This window comes from Siphateles boraxobius, unplaced genomic scaffold (assembly GCF_051911475.1).
Source record: "Siphateles boraxobius isolate OS27281-9 unplaced genomic scaffold, OSU_SipBor_1 24, whole genome shotgun sequence".
NCBI lineage: Eukaryota > Metazoa > Chordata > Actinopteri > Cypriniformes > Leuciscidae > Siphateles > Siphateles boraxobius.
Genome location: NW_027508855.1, coordinates 1,087,296 through 1,104,116, shown reverse-complemented (window position 1 = coordinate 1,104,116; position 16,821 = coordinate 1,087,296). Strand labels below are relative to the sequence as shown.

Below are 16,821 nucleotides of genomic sequence, written 5' to 3'. Positions count from 1 at the left end.
AAATATTCGATATCAAATGTGTCTTTTATATGTTTGTTTTAATATTATTCCGATTTAATCTGCAACTGAAAATAATTCCCCAGAAATTAAAATCAATAGATGCAGATTTTGTAAAAGGATTTTTTTCTAGTTTGTCTATTAAAAATGAGATATGTATGTAGTATAAATGTAAAAATATTAAAATATATATGATTATGACTATTGTGTAATTTATTCAAAATATGGACACATTATTCAACTATTGCATTGTCAAATGTATGTGATAACTATAACTGATGTAATATCTGTTGATGGCTGAGAATAGGTGTAGCTTCTTACCATAAATTAGGACTCTAATGCCTATCCATTTATAGCCTCTGCTTAGTGTGCAAATTGACCTTAATATAAGTTTTGAGGAGAGCACAGCCAGTCTCATAGGAGCCTAGAGGAGTTGCTGCTTGTGGTAAGAAGCTGAAATACTTTGCATTTGATGTTATTTGTATGAAATGAATTGATATGACAGAAAAAGTTTTTAAAAATATATTATTACCATATATGCCTAAATGTAGTTTGTTTAACTGAATTCCTACAGGGTGTTAACATTTCATCTGGTATTCAAAGGTTGGAAGGTAGGTGGTAGCAATACACTGCATTACTGCATAAAAAAGACGTGGTTGAATATTAGCATGTTTTCAGATGCATGTAGACTCTAGCTTATCGTAGATGTGCTGTTTTTTAAAGAATTAGTTAAGAATTTTATAATTGTCTATTGGCAGATTTTAAATGGGATTCTTGACACTTTTATAAATATGGACACTGGTATATAAATGATATAACTTATTTGATAACTGAACCAAAAAAAAAAACAAGTGTAGAAAAAAAAAGTTTACTTTGATTTTTTTATGCAGTTTTTTTATGTATTAGAATGTATAAAAAAAACCTGCATATTGTGACAGAAGATTTCATTAGATACACCATAAATTAATAAGGACTATTTTGTTCACACTTTTTACATTTGAATAGGCTTTTTCACTTTAATATTCTATAAAGACTTTAACTACATGAGACCCTCTATGAACAGTATGTTTGATTATCAATACTTATTTTATTTATTCAAAAAGAATGTCAATGTTTCTTTTCCAAATTTTAGTAAGCTGCCATCATGAGTACAGACGCGGAGATGGCTGTTTATGGCAAGGCTGCCATTTACCTTCGGAAGCCCGAGAAGGAGAGAATTGAGGCTCAGAACAAACCATTTGATGCCAAGTCTGCCTGCTATGTGGCTGATGCCAAAGAGTTGTACCTCAAGGGAACAATCAAGAGCAAAGAAGGTGGCAAAGCCACCGTTATTTTGCTTGAAACTAAGGAGGTGAGTTTTAATTTCCACTTAATGTAGATGCTCATCTAATTACTTGTTTCATTGTTTTTTTAATATCTAATATCTAATTTATCAAATTTAAAGGAGAGAACAGTAAAGGAGGATGACGTCTACCCAATGAATCCTCCCAAGTATGACAAGATTGAGGACATGGCCATGATGACCCATCTCAATGAAGCCTCTGTGCTGTATAACCTCAAAGAGCGTTATGCTGCATGGATGATCTACGTAAGTTCTGAAAACAACAAACAAAATCATTTAAGTTATTTGTGTCTGTGTTGTTGCAATCTGACCACTTCTCTGCTCATTTCAGACCTACTCTGGACTCTTCTGCGCAACTGTGAACCCCTACAAGTGGCTCCCAGTGTATGATGCAGAAGTGGTGTCTGCCTACAGAGGCAAAAAGCGTATGGAGGCCCCACCCCACATCTTCTCTGTCTCTGACAACGCCTATCAGTTTATGCTGACTGGTAAGACATTATGGAATATAATTCTATAGAATTCATTAAGGTGAATTAGTTGATGCTGTTAATATAAGAAATGTTTATCGGATATTTTACACATTACAATCAACAGATAGAGAAAACCAGTCTGTCCTGATTACGTAAGTATTTTCATTTAATCTCAGACCATGACAAAAATTAAAGTATAGGTAAATGGTAAATCTATATGATATTTACAAAATAAAATTTAATAATGAACTTCTGGATATTCTTTGAAAAGTCTACATGTCTTTTAAACTTCTGTTTTCTATAATCTCTCATAAACCAGGGGAGAATCTGGTGCTGGAAAGACTGTGAACACCAAACGTGTCATCCAGTACTTTGCCACAGTTGCAGTGGCAGGTGGTGACAAGAAGAAAGAGGAAGGTAAAATAAAGGTACGAGATACAAAACTGTCATATATATATAAATATACATATACATATATATATATATATATATATATATATATATATATATATATATTATTTGAAAGATGTTGATTTACATTCATCTCACAAACTATATATGTGAATTTGTGAAATGCCAATAAACAGTGTTTAGTCATGAAATGACTATAAAAATGAATAATTGAAAACCCTTCAAACAACACAGGGCTCTCTTGAGGACCAAATCATTGCTGCCAACCCTCTGCTTGAGGCTTATGGTAATGCCAAGACTGTGAGAAATGACAACTCCTCTCGTTTCGTAAGTGAACCACTTTTTATTTACAATACAGTTAGTCAGTTGTGTTGGATGTTTCTATACAGAGTTTTATATGAAGAGATTATTTATGTATTGTGCTATTTTGTTTCAAACAGGGTAAATTTATTAGAATTCACTTCGGCACAACTGGAAAACTGGCTAGTGCTGACATTGAGACATGTAGGTGGACAAGATTCCTGTGATCCATCCTGAACATTTGTCTTTATCTGTCACTCTTCAGATGATTGTGACTAAAGTACATTCTCTCAACAGATCTGCTGGAGAAGTCTAGAGTGACATTCCAGCTTCCAGATGAGAGAGGTTACCACATCTTCTACCAGATGATGACCAACCATAAGCCTGAGCTGATTGGTAGGTGCACACATTTCAGTGTTATGTCATTCAGTGTTAAATGGCAGATAATATTGTAAGATACCGTTTTAAAAAATCTGTGTATTTTACAGAAATGACGCTGATCACCACCAACCCCTATGACTTCCCCATGTGCAGTCAGGGTCAGATCACAGTGGCCAGCATTGATGATAAAGAGGAGCTGGTTGCTACTGATGTGAGTCATTGCTATTTGAATATTGGAATACTGAATGTTTATATATGGCTGAAAAGATCCTAGAGCACATTCTGCTCTGTAATTTTCAGACTGCAATTGACATTCTGGGCTTTAGTAATGAGGAGAAAATGGGGATCTACAAGTTCACTGGAGCTGTGCTTCATCATGGCAACATGAAGTTCAAGCAGAAGCAGCGTGAGGAGCAGGCTGAGCCTGATGGCACAGAGGGTGAGACTGCATTGTACTAATGTGTGTCATAACATGAAGTGGAGAGATCCTTATTTCTATTTTCACAAAGAAGGGGGGGGGGGGGGTGTTTTAAATGCAAGAAAAGAAAAGGGATGGATTTTGGTGCATTTTCTAATTGCAGAGGCTGACAAAATCGCCTACCTTCTGGGTTTGAACTCTGCTGATATGCTGAAGGCTTTGTGCTACCCCAGAGTAAAGGTCGGAAATGAGTTTGTGACCAAAGGCCAGACCGTGCCACAGGTATAGTAACATTTCCAGCATGCCATGTGTTTAACCTAAAATTCTGGCTAATTATTGCAGAAGCAGAATAAAATATCCACTCTATTCTTCTTACAGGTGTACAACTCTGTTAGCGCCTTGGCCAAATCTATCTATGAGAGGATGTTCTTGTGGATGGTCATTCGTATCAACCAGATGTTGGACACAAAACAACAAAGAAACTTCTTCATTGGTGTGCTGGATATTGCTGGCTTTGAGATCTTTGATGTAAGAATGATTATTTTATCTCTCTTTTTAATGGCACTTTGAGTGATATTCAGAAGTCAGTAAATGGTTCTGTTTCTTCCTCCAGTACAACAGCATGGAGCAGCTGTGTATCAACTTCACCAATGAAAAACTGCAACAGTTTTTCAACCACCACATGTTTGTGCTGGAGCAAGAGGAGTACAAGAAGGAGGGCATTGTTTGGGAGTTCATTGACTTTGGCATGGACTTGGCCGCTTGCATTGAGCTTATTGAGAAGGTTTTTACCGTTTTTTGAACTTATTCATTTCCATGGTCCATTCTCAAAATCTTAAATTTTTAGTAATTAAACAACATTCTTTTATAAACAGCCCATGGGTATCTTCTCCATCCTTGAAGAGGAGTGCATGTTCCCCAAGGCTTCAGATACTTCCTTCAAGAACAAGCTATATGATCAGCATCTTGGCAAGAACAATGCTTTCCAGAAACCAAAGCCTGTCAAAGGCAAGGCTGAAGCCCACTTCTCCCTGGTTCACTACGCTGGAACTGTGGACTACAATGTCACAGGCTGGTTGGACAAGAACAAGGATCCACTAAATGATTCTGCTGTGCAGCTCTACCAGAAGTCTTCTGTCAAACTGCTGGCTACTCTCTACCCACCTGTTGTTGAGGGTAAAGAAAAAATCTATTTAACCATACATTGATTTAACTTTGCACTTTATTTCTTGTTTTTGTATTTATACATGCTCTTTTGTATCTTTATCTCAACAGAGACTGGTAAAAAAGGAGGCAAGAAGAAGGGTGGTTCCATGCAGACTGTTTCCTCCCAGTTCAGGGTAAGTATAGAGATGACCTCACAGCAATATTTTTGTATTTGAAGAAAAAAAGAAATACAAATCATGGCAACCCTTTTCCATTCTTCACAGGAGAACTTGGGCAAACTCATGACCAACTTGAGGAGCACTCACCCTCACTTTGTGCGTTGCCTGATTCCCAATGAGTCCAAGACTCCAGGTAAAGTATTAAAAGTTTTACAGATATTCTGGCACTCAATTTATATGATGAAGTTAATTTACCAAGTTAATGGTAAACTTTGTTATAGGTCTCATGGAGAACTTCCTGGTAATCCACCAGCTGAGGTGTAACGGTGTTCTGGAGGGTATCAGAATCTGCAGAAAAGGCTTCCCCAGCAGAATCCTTTATGGTGACTTCAAGCAGAGGTAAATTGGACCACACAAACACACCATTTCCTGTAGGAGGCTCCTAATTAAAAGACATGAAGTATTTTGATAAATTTTCAACAGATACAAGGTGCTGAATGCCAGTGTTATCCCAGAAGGACAGTTTATTGATAACAAGAAGGCCAGTGAGAAACTCCTGGGATCCATCGACGTTAATCATGACGAATACAGATTTGGAACCACAAAGGTTCATATTTAGCTTTACAAGTTTCAAAGATTCAGTGATCATGGTCATTTAGCTTATACAGGTTAAATCAATATTTTTTGATTTACTCTTTTACATAAATTCAGGTATTCTTCAAAGCTGGTCTTCTGGGTACTCTTGAGGAGATGCGTGATGAGAAACTGGCTACTCTGGTCACAATGACTCAGGCTCTCTGCCGTGGTTACCTGATGAGGAGGGAGTTTGTGAAGATGATGGAAAGGAGGTGAGTATTGCATGAATAAAGATGATATCAACAATAACTATACACATTGTAAACAATGACACTGGTTATGTCTTTAATGATGAATTATTCACAGGGAGTCCATTTACACCATCCAATACAACATCCGCTCATTCATGAATGTCAAACACTGGCCATGGATGAAGGTTTATTACAAGATTAAGCCTCTGCTGAAGAGTGCCGAGACTGAGAAGGAGATGGCAACCTTGAAAGAGGACTTTGTAAAATGCAAAGAAGATCTTGTCAAGGCTGAAGCCAAAAAGAAGGAACTTGAAGAGAAGATGGTAGCACTGCTGCAAGAGAAAAATGATCTACAGCTACAAGTAGCATCTGTGAGTATTTTTTGAGATGCACCGATACTAAATTTCTCTGCTGATACCTATAGCCGATTATTCAGAATGATATAGGCCGATGCCAATACTGATACCAATAGTTTGATTTTTCTTAAGGAAATAAAATCTCTCCCATATAATGCTGCAAACTATACAGGAAACCTTCTCATTTGGTACACTATAATATTAAAATTTTAAATTAACAACAGAGCTATTATATTCAACTGCTATTTATATCCAGATATAATAGGCTATTTACACTCAAATAAAAGCTGAAATGTTTGTACAACTCAGTTATAAGGTAGTTTTCATAAACACTTCATGGCAAATTTATTCAAGCATACATATATAATTAAAAGTAAATAAGCTATTCTCTGTTTTTATAATAATTAACTTACAAACTGTGACAACTTGATAACTTTCCTGAGGTAAATGTATATTGATATTGTGATATTGCTCACAAGCTGTTTTATTTACGTCTTTCCGTAATTGAAACACAGATTGAGTGATTATGAGTCATGATACGGATTTCAGTAAGTTGTATACTGTATTTTTCATATATATATATGAAATCAGAATACCTTCTGAGATTCATGCATGTTTTTCCGAGATGTATTAAAGTGGAAGAATAGACTCTGCGCTCTGTGCTGCTGCTTGAACTGAGGCGTTACAGAGATCTATCATGTCACATTTATTTGTTTGAATTTCGTGAGAAAATGTACAGAATTTGAAAGCTGATATTTTGTTTCTTATCAGAAGTAACAAAGCACAAAGCTCTTTGTGATTATTGGACGGGAGGAGCTGCAAATAATGTTTGATTTAGGGAAAAAACGTAGACCTGGCAACCCGGGTCCTGACCTACAAGTGATTCATAGCGTCAAATAAAGCCTACATTAACGTCACTATTTTTTTAAACTATTAAAGCGTTACTGTCGCGTTAACTTGCCCTAAATTTAACACAAGAGAGATTTTCTTCACACACAGTATGAGTTGCAGTCTGACATTAAATGAGCAATGTGGTTTCCAATGATATACCAACCTATTTTCTTAACAGGAATCTGAGAATCTCTCAGATGCTGAGGAGAGGTGTGAGGGTCTGATCAAAAGCAAAATCCAGCTTGAAGCCAAACTCAAGGAGACAACTGAGAGACTGGAGGATGAGGAAGAAATCAATGCTGAACTGACAGCTAAGAAGAGGAAACTGGAGGACGAGTGCTCTGAGCTGAAGAAAGACATTGATGACTTGGAGCTCACCTTGGCTAAAGTAGAGAAAGAGAAACATGCCACTGAGAATAAGGTTGGAGATTGAGTTGGTTTAAGTTTAGATTTAATCTCTGTTTTATGTGTTGATATAGAAAATGAAGTGTAAATATAATCTTATTTGGAACAAAACTCATACAGGTCAAGAACTTGACTGAGGAAATGGCAGCTCAGGATGAGAGCATTGCCAAACTTACGAAGGAGAAGAAAGCCCTCCAAGAGTCACATCAGCAGACACTGGATGATCTTCAGGCCGAGGAGGACAAAGTCAACACCCTGACCAAATCCAAGACAAAGCTTGAGCAGCAAGTTGATGATGTGAGTTGATTATGTAAAGATGTTATTAAATCATCAAATTAGTTTTGTTTTGTCCTGTGAACATATTTTATTTATCATTGTCCTGTAGCTTGAGGGTTCCCTTGAACAAGAGAAGAAGCTCCGCATGGACCTGGAGAGAGCCAAGAGAAAGCTTGAAGGAGACCTGAAATTAGCTCAAGAGTCCATCATGGACCTGGAGAATGACAAACAGCAATCAGAGGAGAAAATAAAAAAGTAATTAAAGCCTAAAATATTTGAAAACATGACTGTTAAGTTTTGTTTTTGTTTTGCAAACCACTTATTGTTGAACACCCACAGAAAAGACTTTGAAACAAGTCAGCTGCTTGGCAAGATAGACGATGAACAATCTCTGGGTGCTCAACTCCAAAAGAAGATCAAGGAGCTTCAGGTTTTTTGTTTTCAAAAATTAAGAGTATTATGATCAAATACAGATCACTAAAACTTTAATTGACTACTTCCACCATAGGCTCGCATTGAGGAACTGGAGGAAGAGATCGAGGCTGAGCGCGCTGCTCGTGCCAAGGTTGAGAAGCAGAGAGCTGATCTCTCCAGGGAACTTGAGGAGATCAGTGAGAGGCTTGAGGAGGCTGGAGGAGCCACTTCTGCTCAGATCGAGATGAATAAGAAGCGTGAAGCTGAATTCCAGAAGCTGCGTCGTGATCTTGAAGAGTCCACCCTCCAGCATGAAGCTACTGCTGCTGCCCTCCGCAAGAAGCAGGCAGACAGTGTGGCCGAGCTGGGAGAGCAAATCGACAACCTGCAGCGTGTCAAGCAGAAGCTTGAGAAAGAGAAGAGTGAATACAAAATGGAGATTGATGATCTTTCCAGCAACATGGAGGCTGTTGCCAAAGCAAAGGTTTGAGAACTGTTCCTAAAATATTTTTAAGGAAATATATCAAATGTGGTTAAGATTCTTCTAAACGAGTCAAATGTGTTTACAGGCTAATCTTGAGAAGATGTGCCGCACACTTGAGGACCAACTTAGTGAAATAAAATCCAAGAATGATGAGAACATTCGCCAGTTAAATGACCTTAGTGCTCAAAGATCAAGACTTCAAACTGAAAATGGTAACTAATGCACATTTAGAGAATGACACTCATGAAGAAATTAATAGTATTCCGACAGTAACTGAGTGTGGTGTATTAAGATTATATAGCAGTGAATTTCTGACAGTCTTATCAGAAGAAAACACTTATTTACATTGTGCTTTCAAAGAGTTTGTTTTAATAGTAACTGATAGAGACAGCACAATCTGACACAGTGAATTTAAATCTATACAGGAGAGTTTGGCCGTCAGCTGGAGGAGAAGGAGGCTCTGGTTTCTCAGCTCACCAGAGGCAAACAAGCTTTCACTCAGCAAATTGAGGAGCTAAAGAGGCTTATTGAAGAGGAGGTTAAGGTATAGCATAATGAAAACAAACAAATAATTTTCAATTACTACACAACAAAGCTAATATAATGCAAACAACTTAATACAACACTATACAACAAAGCTAATGTAATACAAAAGCTAATATCATATTTTGCATTCCTCATTAGTAAGTCGTTTTGGATAAAAGTGTCTGCTAAATGAATGTAAATATGATGTGACTTTGTCCTTTAGGCTAAGAACGCACTGGCCCATGCTGTGCAATCAGCTCGTCATGACTGTGACCTGCTCCGTGAGCAGTTTGAGGAAGAGCAGGAGGCAAAGGCTGAGCTGCAGCGGGGAATGTCAAAGGCCAACAGTGAGGTTGCTCAGTGGAGAACCAAATATGAAACTGATGCCATCCAGCGCACGGAGGAGCTTGAAGAGTCCAAGTATGAACATCAAAAGAAGTGATATGTGTTAATAATTTGTGCAATTGCATGCATCTTCTGACTAAATGTTACAAAATATATAACAGAAAGAAGCTGGCTCAGCGTCTGCAAGAGGCAGAGGAACAAGTTGAGGCAGTGAACTCTAAATGTGCATCTCTGGAGAAGACCAAACAGAGACTCCAGGGTGAGGTGGAGGACCTCATGATTGATGTGGAGAGAGCCAATGGTTTGGCTGCTAACCTTGACAAGAAGCAGAGAAACTTTGACAAGGTACAATCATTTTCTCTTTTTAAAAGTGTGGCCAGAATGGGCTTTGTTCAGCGTGTTACATATGAAACCTGACCTTGAAATATCTCGACCAAAGGTCCTGGCAGAATGGAAGCAGAAATATGAGGAAGGTCAGGCAGAGCTGGAAGGTGCCCAGAAAGAGGCTCGTTCACTCAGCACTGAACTGTTCAAGATGAAGAACTCCTATGAGGAGAGTCTGGATCAGCTGGAGACCCTCAAGAGAGAGAACAAGAATCTGCAGCGTAAGATTCAATGTTTTACAGGTGTTAAATCTGTAGTGATTCACAATATATTTATGTTGATATTTTTTTCTTTATAATTTGTAGAGGAGATTTCAGATCTGACAGAGCAATTAGGTGAGACTGGTAAGAGCATCCATGAACTGGAAAAGGCCAAGAAGACAGTGGAAACTGAAAAGTCAGAGATTCAGACTGCCCTGGAAGAGGCAGAAGTGAGTATCTGGAGATTAAGATGTAATTCTTGCTCAAACTATTTTATGGTATTGCTAAATGTTATTTTAATTCTGAAATTACATGTTGTTTTTATATTTCATAGGGCACCCTGGAGCATGAGGAGTCCAAAATTCTTCGTGTTCAGCTTGAGCTAAACCAGGTCAAAAGTGAGATTGACAGGAAGCTTGCAGAGAAGGATGAGGAGATGGAGCAGATCAAGAGGAATAGCCAGAGAGTCATTGAATCCATGCAGGGCACTCTGGACTCTGAAGTCAGGAGCAGGAATGATGCCCTGAGAATCAAGAAGAAGATGGAGGGAGACCTTAATGAGATGGAGATTCAGTTGAGTCACGCCAATCGCCAGGCTGCTGAGGCCCAGAAACAGCTCAGGAACGTTCAGGGACAACTCAAGGTATGTGACTTCTGTCATGTGTGTTAAATCTTAAATATAATATGTTAAATATGTTTGTTTAATCTTACCTGTGTTAAGTATTAGCCAACAGAAAGCACATTGAAAAAAAAAGCTATTGTTATGTTCAGGATGCCCAACTGCACCTTGATGATGCCCAGAGAGGACAGGAAGACATGAAGGAGCAGGTGGCCATGGTGGAGCGCAGAAACACTCTAATGCAGTCTGAGATTGAGGAGCTGAGAGCTGCTCTGGAGCAGACAGAGAGAGGCCGCAAAGTGGCTGAACAAGAGCTGGTGGATATCAGTGAGCGTGTTGGGCTGCTGCACTCTCAGGTAATCACTAAATTTTCCGATTTCACTAACCGATTGCAATTTATTGACATAATACCATAAAAATTAGCTACCGACGCACATGTAAACAGTACACAGATGAGGCTTTTGCGCCACGTTTCGCTTTGCAACTTCACAAAACATTAGTAAAACATAGTAAATCACACATCTTTATTTAGAGCTGGCTATCTCGATTCAAATGAGCCCTTACAACATAACATGATGCGTAGCTTTTAATAAAATCCTTATGGAGTAACATGACATGCTGCTTGGATAAAGCTATAGGACTTCCTGGATCCGATTGTGTTGTGATAATGATGCAGTTTTTCCAATGTCATTTTAAAGTTAAAAAAAAGGAAACTGAATCTTAGGTATTGTAGGTAGGGATGATATGGAGCACACTTTGATCGTTCAGAATGACAGGAGATTTACTGTGGACCATAGAATTGGAGCGCACAGCTGGAACAGCGCTGGAAGCAGCGCTAGAATATCATCACTCATCATTCGGGATCTTATTGCTTATTACTTATTCTATGTTATTATAAATATTTTATGCTTTGTGGCATTTACACATGCATGTAGTTCTTATGTTAAGTAAAACACTCAGACCACTTGTTTGGAGAGCTTTTTGGATTTTTTGGTTCCAAATCTCATAACTTTTGATTGCTTTGAGATTTCTACCCAATTGGATCAGATGCAGTTGACATCATGGGCGAGGCTAGCCCCTTTTTAGGGGTGCTTCAGCACCCCTAAAACTTGGAGTAAGAAATGTTGTTATTCTAAAAATTTTGTTCGTCTTTGACAAGGTTAAATAATGTCCAAAACATACTTCGTAGTTTGTGGTTTAAAATGTATGTGTTAAGGATAAAAATGAAAACATCCCTGGCCCCGCTTAGCAAATGGTGTCATCCTCTTCTCTTCTTCTACTTCTCTGTACTTGCACCGCACGCCGTCATCCAGCGCGAAACACACGCAGAGTGAGAACCAGTTATGTAGTGTTGTGAAATGTGAATCAACTAAGTTGCTACAGAGCTGTGTCTCACACTTCTTTCCTTTTAACGTTACCTATAGTTGTTCCGATTCCGAAATCATATCGGTGATTACTGGAGTCAGTATCCTGAATCACCATGGTACACCTATAATAAGTGTTTATTTTCGGACTATTTTAGTCCAGCGGGTCGCCGCCGCTGTGGAGTAGCACAGGACCTGGGTGACTCGTCCATAGTCATAAACGGAGAGAGAAGTAGAGAAAAGTTTAATGTTTTTCTTTTGCTGCATTTATTTATTCATTCCTAACACACAGAGGATTTAACCTGAACCAGGCTTAACTCCCGAACTCCTCATAGCATTACTCTCTCTCTCTCTGTCTCTCTCTGTCTGTGTGTGTGGGCCCGGGGTTAAATGGGCCGGAACTGCGTTCCGGCACCTCAGATATATTATTAAAGGGTCATTCCACCGGTGGAGACATGAATATGTATTGAAAGTGGGTCATATATGTAGTAGAATAGTATCATAAATTTCTAATTTGGGAACTTCTTGGCCGATAAAAGGCAGAAAATGACTTTTTAGTGCTTGTGGATTGTAGACAACAATCCCCATAGTGCATTGCAATGCTCAGCTCCGCAGACCACTCCCACTACAGTAGCTAGCTTAACTGCAAGATATTTGTGCAATGAACCTGCCACGTTAGCGTGTTAACAAAATGAAAATAAACTTACTTTACAGAAAGACGACCATTTGACCCTGTAGGCTTTGGCTGACGTTGCCAGTTGACCTTAGATCGTATTCTAAAGTAGGTCTCCAGGACGCCGTTATCCATATGGGGTGCGAAACTCGGGTGAGCAACAACACACACGTCCGTGTCATCCTCCGATTCCGTAGCACCGCTGGAATTCTCGGCAGCAGACAGACTCTTGTTCTGTGTCCATTGGCTCACAGTGAGAGCACAGGCACCACCAATCTGCCCCAGCTCGAGCCATTGCAGGCTCCTCGTCCGCGGCAGGCAGGTCGTCTGCATCGGCTGTGGTGACAGCAGCTTCAGCCGCCTCCGGTTACTACATAGCCCTCAGCTGCTCGTCAATATACTGTGGCTCATAAAGGTAGCCATGAACATCCGTTTCTACCATAACTTCGTCAAAATCCAGATCCTCCATAATGCATCCGCCTGTGTATTCAGTACCTTCGTCCATATTTTCAAAAAGTTTCTCCCGGTGAAATCAAACGCACTGGCACTGATCTGATACGGCGGGTTTGAAAGGGTGGGAACTAGTGCTTGTAGTCTTCCCAGAAATCCCCCCCTTTTACACTTCCTCCTACAATGACTTAAAATGACGATTTTTGCGTCATTGTAGGAGGAAGTGAAAAAGGTAAATAGAGGATTTCTCTCGTCGCAGGGGAAAATGAAAGAGTGTTGCACGACCATTCAATAGTATGACTGGATTTTTAACAATGGAAATCTTAATTTAAATGGGTGGATTGACCCTTTAAATAAATAGATTGATTATTCTCAACGAATCTCGCTGGTCCCGAGATGGACCGACTGGCCGACCAACCTCCCTTCCTCCCCGCTGAACGCGTGTGATTATAAATGCGTGAAATGCACTCACGGTGGTTGAGTGCGGTACAATTAGTTTAATGTTCGATATTTCGCCGGACATTGTTTTCCCTTGCCACTGTTATAGGGTCGGCAGTCTTACAAAGATATCAATAGCAGGATTAGTTTTAACATTATGTAACCATTATTGACATTAAATATTCGTTCAAAATCACCGTGCATTAATCCTGCATATTTATACCTCAGAATGCTTTGACGCGTTTCCACAACGCATGTCTAAGGGAATTGCCAATCCCACTAACTGCGTTAAACGTAGCCTATAATTTGTATTATTTAAAATTACCTTTCAAATTCCAAAGCTTGTAGAAGGTTCCTATTGGCAATGCTGATCTGGAAGCTTTGAGTAAATTAACTTATCTAAGAAAATTATTCATAAAACTCATCAGTTGAGCCTATGTTTACTTTCTTCACTGACACAGACGAAAATGAAAAGACTATCAGTCAAAGTTCAGCTTTGGGAAGGGAAGAAATACGGCAGTATAAGGAGACTGAGAGAAAAAGAAAAATTAAGATGAGAGAGCAGGTATTGACAAATAATCTAATGCACACTGACATGGTTTTAAAGCTATTTATTATCAATTTTTTTGGCCTTCAAAAGTCTTAAATTGCACATATGTAGGTCAGAGAAATCAAAATTTTCTCGGGGGAGCATGCCCCGGAACCCCCATAACTACCTCACATTTAAATGCACATGGCTGTGGGGGGTAATGTGGGCTTATGGGGCTACAATACCAGGGCTCAATTTTTAGATGTCTGTGTGAACTCTCACAATTAAGGTGGTGTTCTGAAAAAGGTCTCAAAAAAAGAAAAAAAATCTGGATTTTGGAGTTAGTTGAACCAATGTTAAAATGATAAAGTAATTTTTCAATAGACATATTTTTTGTTTTTGTGTGAAAAGAGGGTGGGTGGTGGCAGTGGGGCTCACTGGGTGAGCTCTGACCCTAGAATCGCCCCTGGTTGACATGATTGTGAACAAGCTCAAACTTGATTTTATGACATGTCATGTATACTTTCCAATAATCATCATGTGAAGCATGAAAAAGTATGCCACGTAGATGTGAAATAATTAAAAATGCCTTTCAGGGTGTAAGGAGTGAACAGAGAGCTTACATTTTTTGTAAAGCCTGAATGATCAGGATCAGCTGCAAAAATCCTGATCTGAGCATCCCTACTTACAATGAAGTAAATTGAGAGCATCTTTCAAAATGGTTAAACTGTTGTTGTTTTTTTAATTTTGTAGAACACAAGTCTCCTGAACACCAAGAAGAAGCTTGAGGCTGACCTTGTTCAGGTCCAAAGTGAAGTTGATGATACTGTACAGGAAGCCAGAAATGCAGAGGAGAAAGCCAAGAAGGCCATCACTGATGTGAGCAATGTTTCAAAAGACGTTTCCATACTTGAAAAATGTTTCAAAAGACACTTTTGTACAAAAAATTTGGATCTAATGACATTCTGTATTAATGCAAAAGGCTGCAATGATGGCAGAAGAGCTGAAGAAGGAGCAGGACACCAGTTCTCACCTTGAGAGGATGAAGAAGAATCTGGAGGTCACAGTGAAGGACCTGCAGCACCGTCTGGATGAGGCTGAGAATCTGGCCATGAAGGGAGGAAAGAAACAACTCCAGAAGTTGGAGAGCAGGGTGAGAACTTTTAAGGGATCACAAAAAACATCATTTTAAAATTAAAGCATTATCTCAGGTTCCCAAAGTAGCTAACAGACACTGACTACACTTGTACTTGTCTGATAATTTTTAAATGCTATCAAAGGTCCGTGAGCTTGAGGCTGAAGTTGAAGCAGAGCAGAGACGTGGAGGTGATGCTGTTAAGGGTGTCCGCAAATATGAGAGGAGAGTGAAAGAGCTCTCTTATCAGGTATGTGTCAGAGTGTCTCTGTTCCCTGGGTTTCCACTAGAGGTCCTCTTCCACCACGGTGTCCTTCACTCAGACTACATTTCCCATCATCCTGTTTGTCACTCATTGATTATTGCACACAGCTGTTTCCCATCACCTTGTTAGTATCTGTGTGTATATATACCCTGTCTGTTTCTGTGTTAGTTGTTGAGTCCTTGTTTTCTGTCACAACACGCACACAAAAGCTAGGATCCAAAAGCAGTGGTTTTATTGGGGCAATCCAAAATCGTAAGTATCCAGGCAAGGTTCAAATTCCATAACAAGCAGTCCAAAAACAAGAAAGAAACAGGAACAGATCTTCAAGGTGCGGTTGACACAAAACATGGACTCGACAACTAACACAGAAACAGACAGGGTATGTATACACACAGATACTAACAAGGTGACGGGAAACAGCTGTGTGCAATAATCAATGAGTGACAAACAGGATGATGGAAAATGTAGTCTGAGTGAAGGACACCATGGTGGAAGTGGACCTCTAGTGGAAACCCAGGGAACACAAACCAGACACTGTGATAGTATGACCATGTCTGACTATATCCATTGAGTCATTCATGCATGCATTTATTGTCAAATATTTAGAATAAATCTATGAAATTGTTTCTAGACTGAGGAGGACAAGAAGAACATCAATAGACTTCAGGATCTGGTTGATAAGCTGCAGCTGAAGGTCAAAGTCTACAAGAGGCAGTCTGAGGAGGCGGTATGTTAATATATATTTTTACATATTGATTAATTAATTAGTCATTTATTTACTGGTGAGATATCACTGCTGCGCCACAGCTTAGTTAACAAGCATGGTAAAAATTTTACTCTTTAGGAGGAGCAAGCCAACACTCACCTGTCCAAGTTGAGGAAGGTGCAGCATGAGCTTGAGGAGGCTGAGGAGCGTGCTGACATTGCTGAGTCTCAGGTCAACAAGCTCCGAGCCAAGAGCCGTGATGCTGGAAAGGTCAGTTGCATAATTCTGTACTCAGTAGATGTGTTCTCACATTTACAGAGTAGAAACATATGTAGTATTTAGCTTTTCTTGAAAATGTACTGATTATTGACTTTTGATTGTGCTTCATTTTATTTCAGGCCAAAGAAGAGTAAAACCCCCAAACCCGAAGAGAGCCTCTACTGAAAAGTCATATAATATGATTGTTCAGTCGAATTACTTTTAAAATTCTTTTTTAAATAAATCTGTCCTTACCATGTGTAAACATTTGTTTTGGAGTGATCTTTAAAGGAATGTTACTCACAAATACATATAAAATAATGAATTAATAAAAATGACATTGTCGCTTAAGTACTGAAATATTTCTAAAGTTATAAAAGTACATAATGGCATTATCAGGAATGAAACGGTATCTTCTGATCAGTTCCTCTCTACGGAATAATAGTCCTCCGCTGAAACAGCTGTACGGATTCTTAACGCGTCTATTGCAACTACATTTCATCTTTCTCATCAGACAACCAGAGTCAGGGCTTCACAGAAGTGTAGACATAAATTCACCTAGATGTGAAATCGCAGCTCCACCCACAACTATTGGGGTAGTTTTGGGTGGAGCTGTGATTTCACATGTAGGTG

At 39.1% G+C, this 16,821-nt stretch overlaps 1 protein-coding gene across 1 annotated transcript; it reads left to right on the top strand.

The window, feature by feature from the left end:
- The first annotated feature begins 392 nt into the window (after positions 1 to 392).
- On the top strand, positions 393 to 16,453 carry LOC143748607 (myosin heavy chain, fast skeletal muscle-like). The gene is made up of 41 exons (XM_077240651.1): positions 393 to 442; positions 572 to 608; positions 1,130 to 1,348; positions 1,442 to 1,585; positions 1,671 to 1,827; positions 1,934 to 1,961; positions 2,129 to 2,237; positions 2,455 to 2,547; positions 2,661 to 2,724; positions 2,818 to 2,916; positions 3,009 to 3,112; positions 3,202 to 3,340; positions 3,483 to 3,601; positions 3,698 to 3,847; positions 3,933 to 4,103; positions 4,195 to 4,495; positions 4,595 to 4,659; positions 4,750 to 4,837; positions 4,926 to 5,043; positions 5,128 to 5,251; positions 5,356 to 5,492; positions 5,587 to 5,842; positions 6,897 to 7,139; positions 7,244 to 7,420; positions 7,509 to 7,654; positions 7,739 to 7,829; positions 7,908 to 8,297; positions 8,383 to 8,509; positions 8,723 to 8,841; positions 9,046 to 9,242; positions 9,329 to 9,512; positions 9,607 to 9,772; positions 9,857 to 9,981; positions 10,086 to 10,394; positions 10,523 to 10,726; positions 14,578 to 14,703; positions 14,807 to 14,977; positions 15,105 to 15,209; positions 15,856 to 15,951; positions 16,069 to 16,200; positions 16,329 to 16,453. Exons 3-41 carry the CDS (start codon positions 1,142 to 1,144, stop codon positions 16,341 to 16,343), a joined length of 5,796 nt encoding a protein of 1,931 aa, XP_077096766.1. The 5' UTR covers positions 393 to 442; positions 572 to 608; positions 1,130 to 1,141; the 3' UTR covers positions 16,344 to 16,453.
- Positions 16,454 to 16,821: the final 368 nt, after the last annotated feature.

Bases quoted from the DNA above. Each gene is read 5' to 3' on its own strand.
- LOC143748607 (XM_077240651.1), top strand. From the start codon at position 1,142: ATGAGTACAGACGCGGAGATGGCTGTTTATGGCAAGGCTGCCATTTAC. The intron at 1,962-2,128 runs GTAAGTATTTTC...CTCATAAACCAG, and splicing joins AACCAGTCTGTCCTGATTAC to GGGAGAATCTGGTGCTGGAA. The intron at 5,252-5,355 runs GTTCATATTTAG...ACATAAATTCAG, and splicing joins ACAGATTTGGAACCACAAAG to GTATTCTTCAAAGCTGGTCT.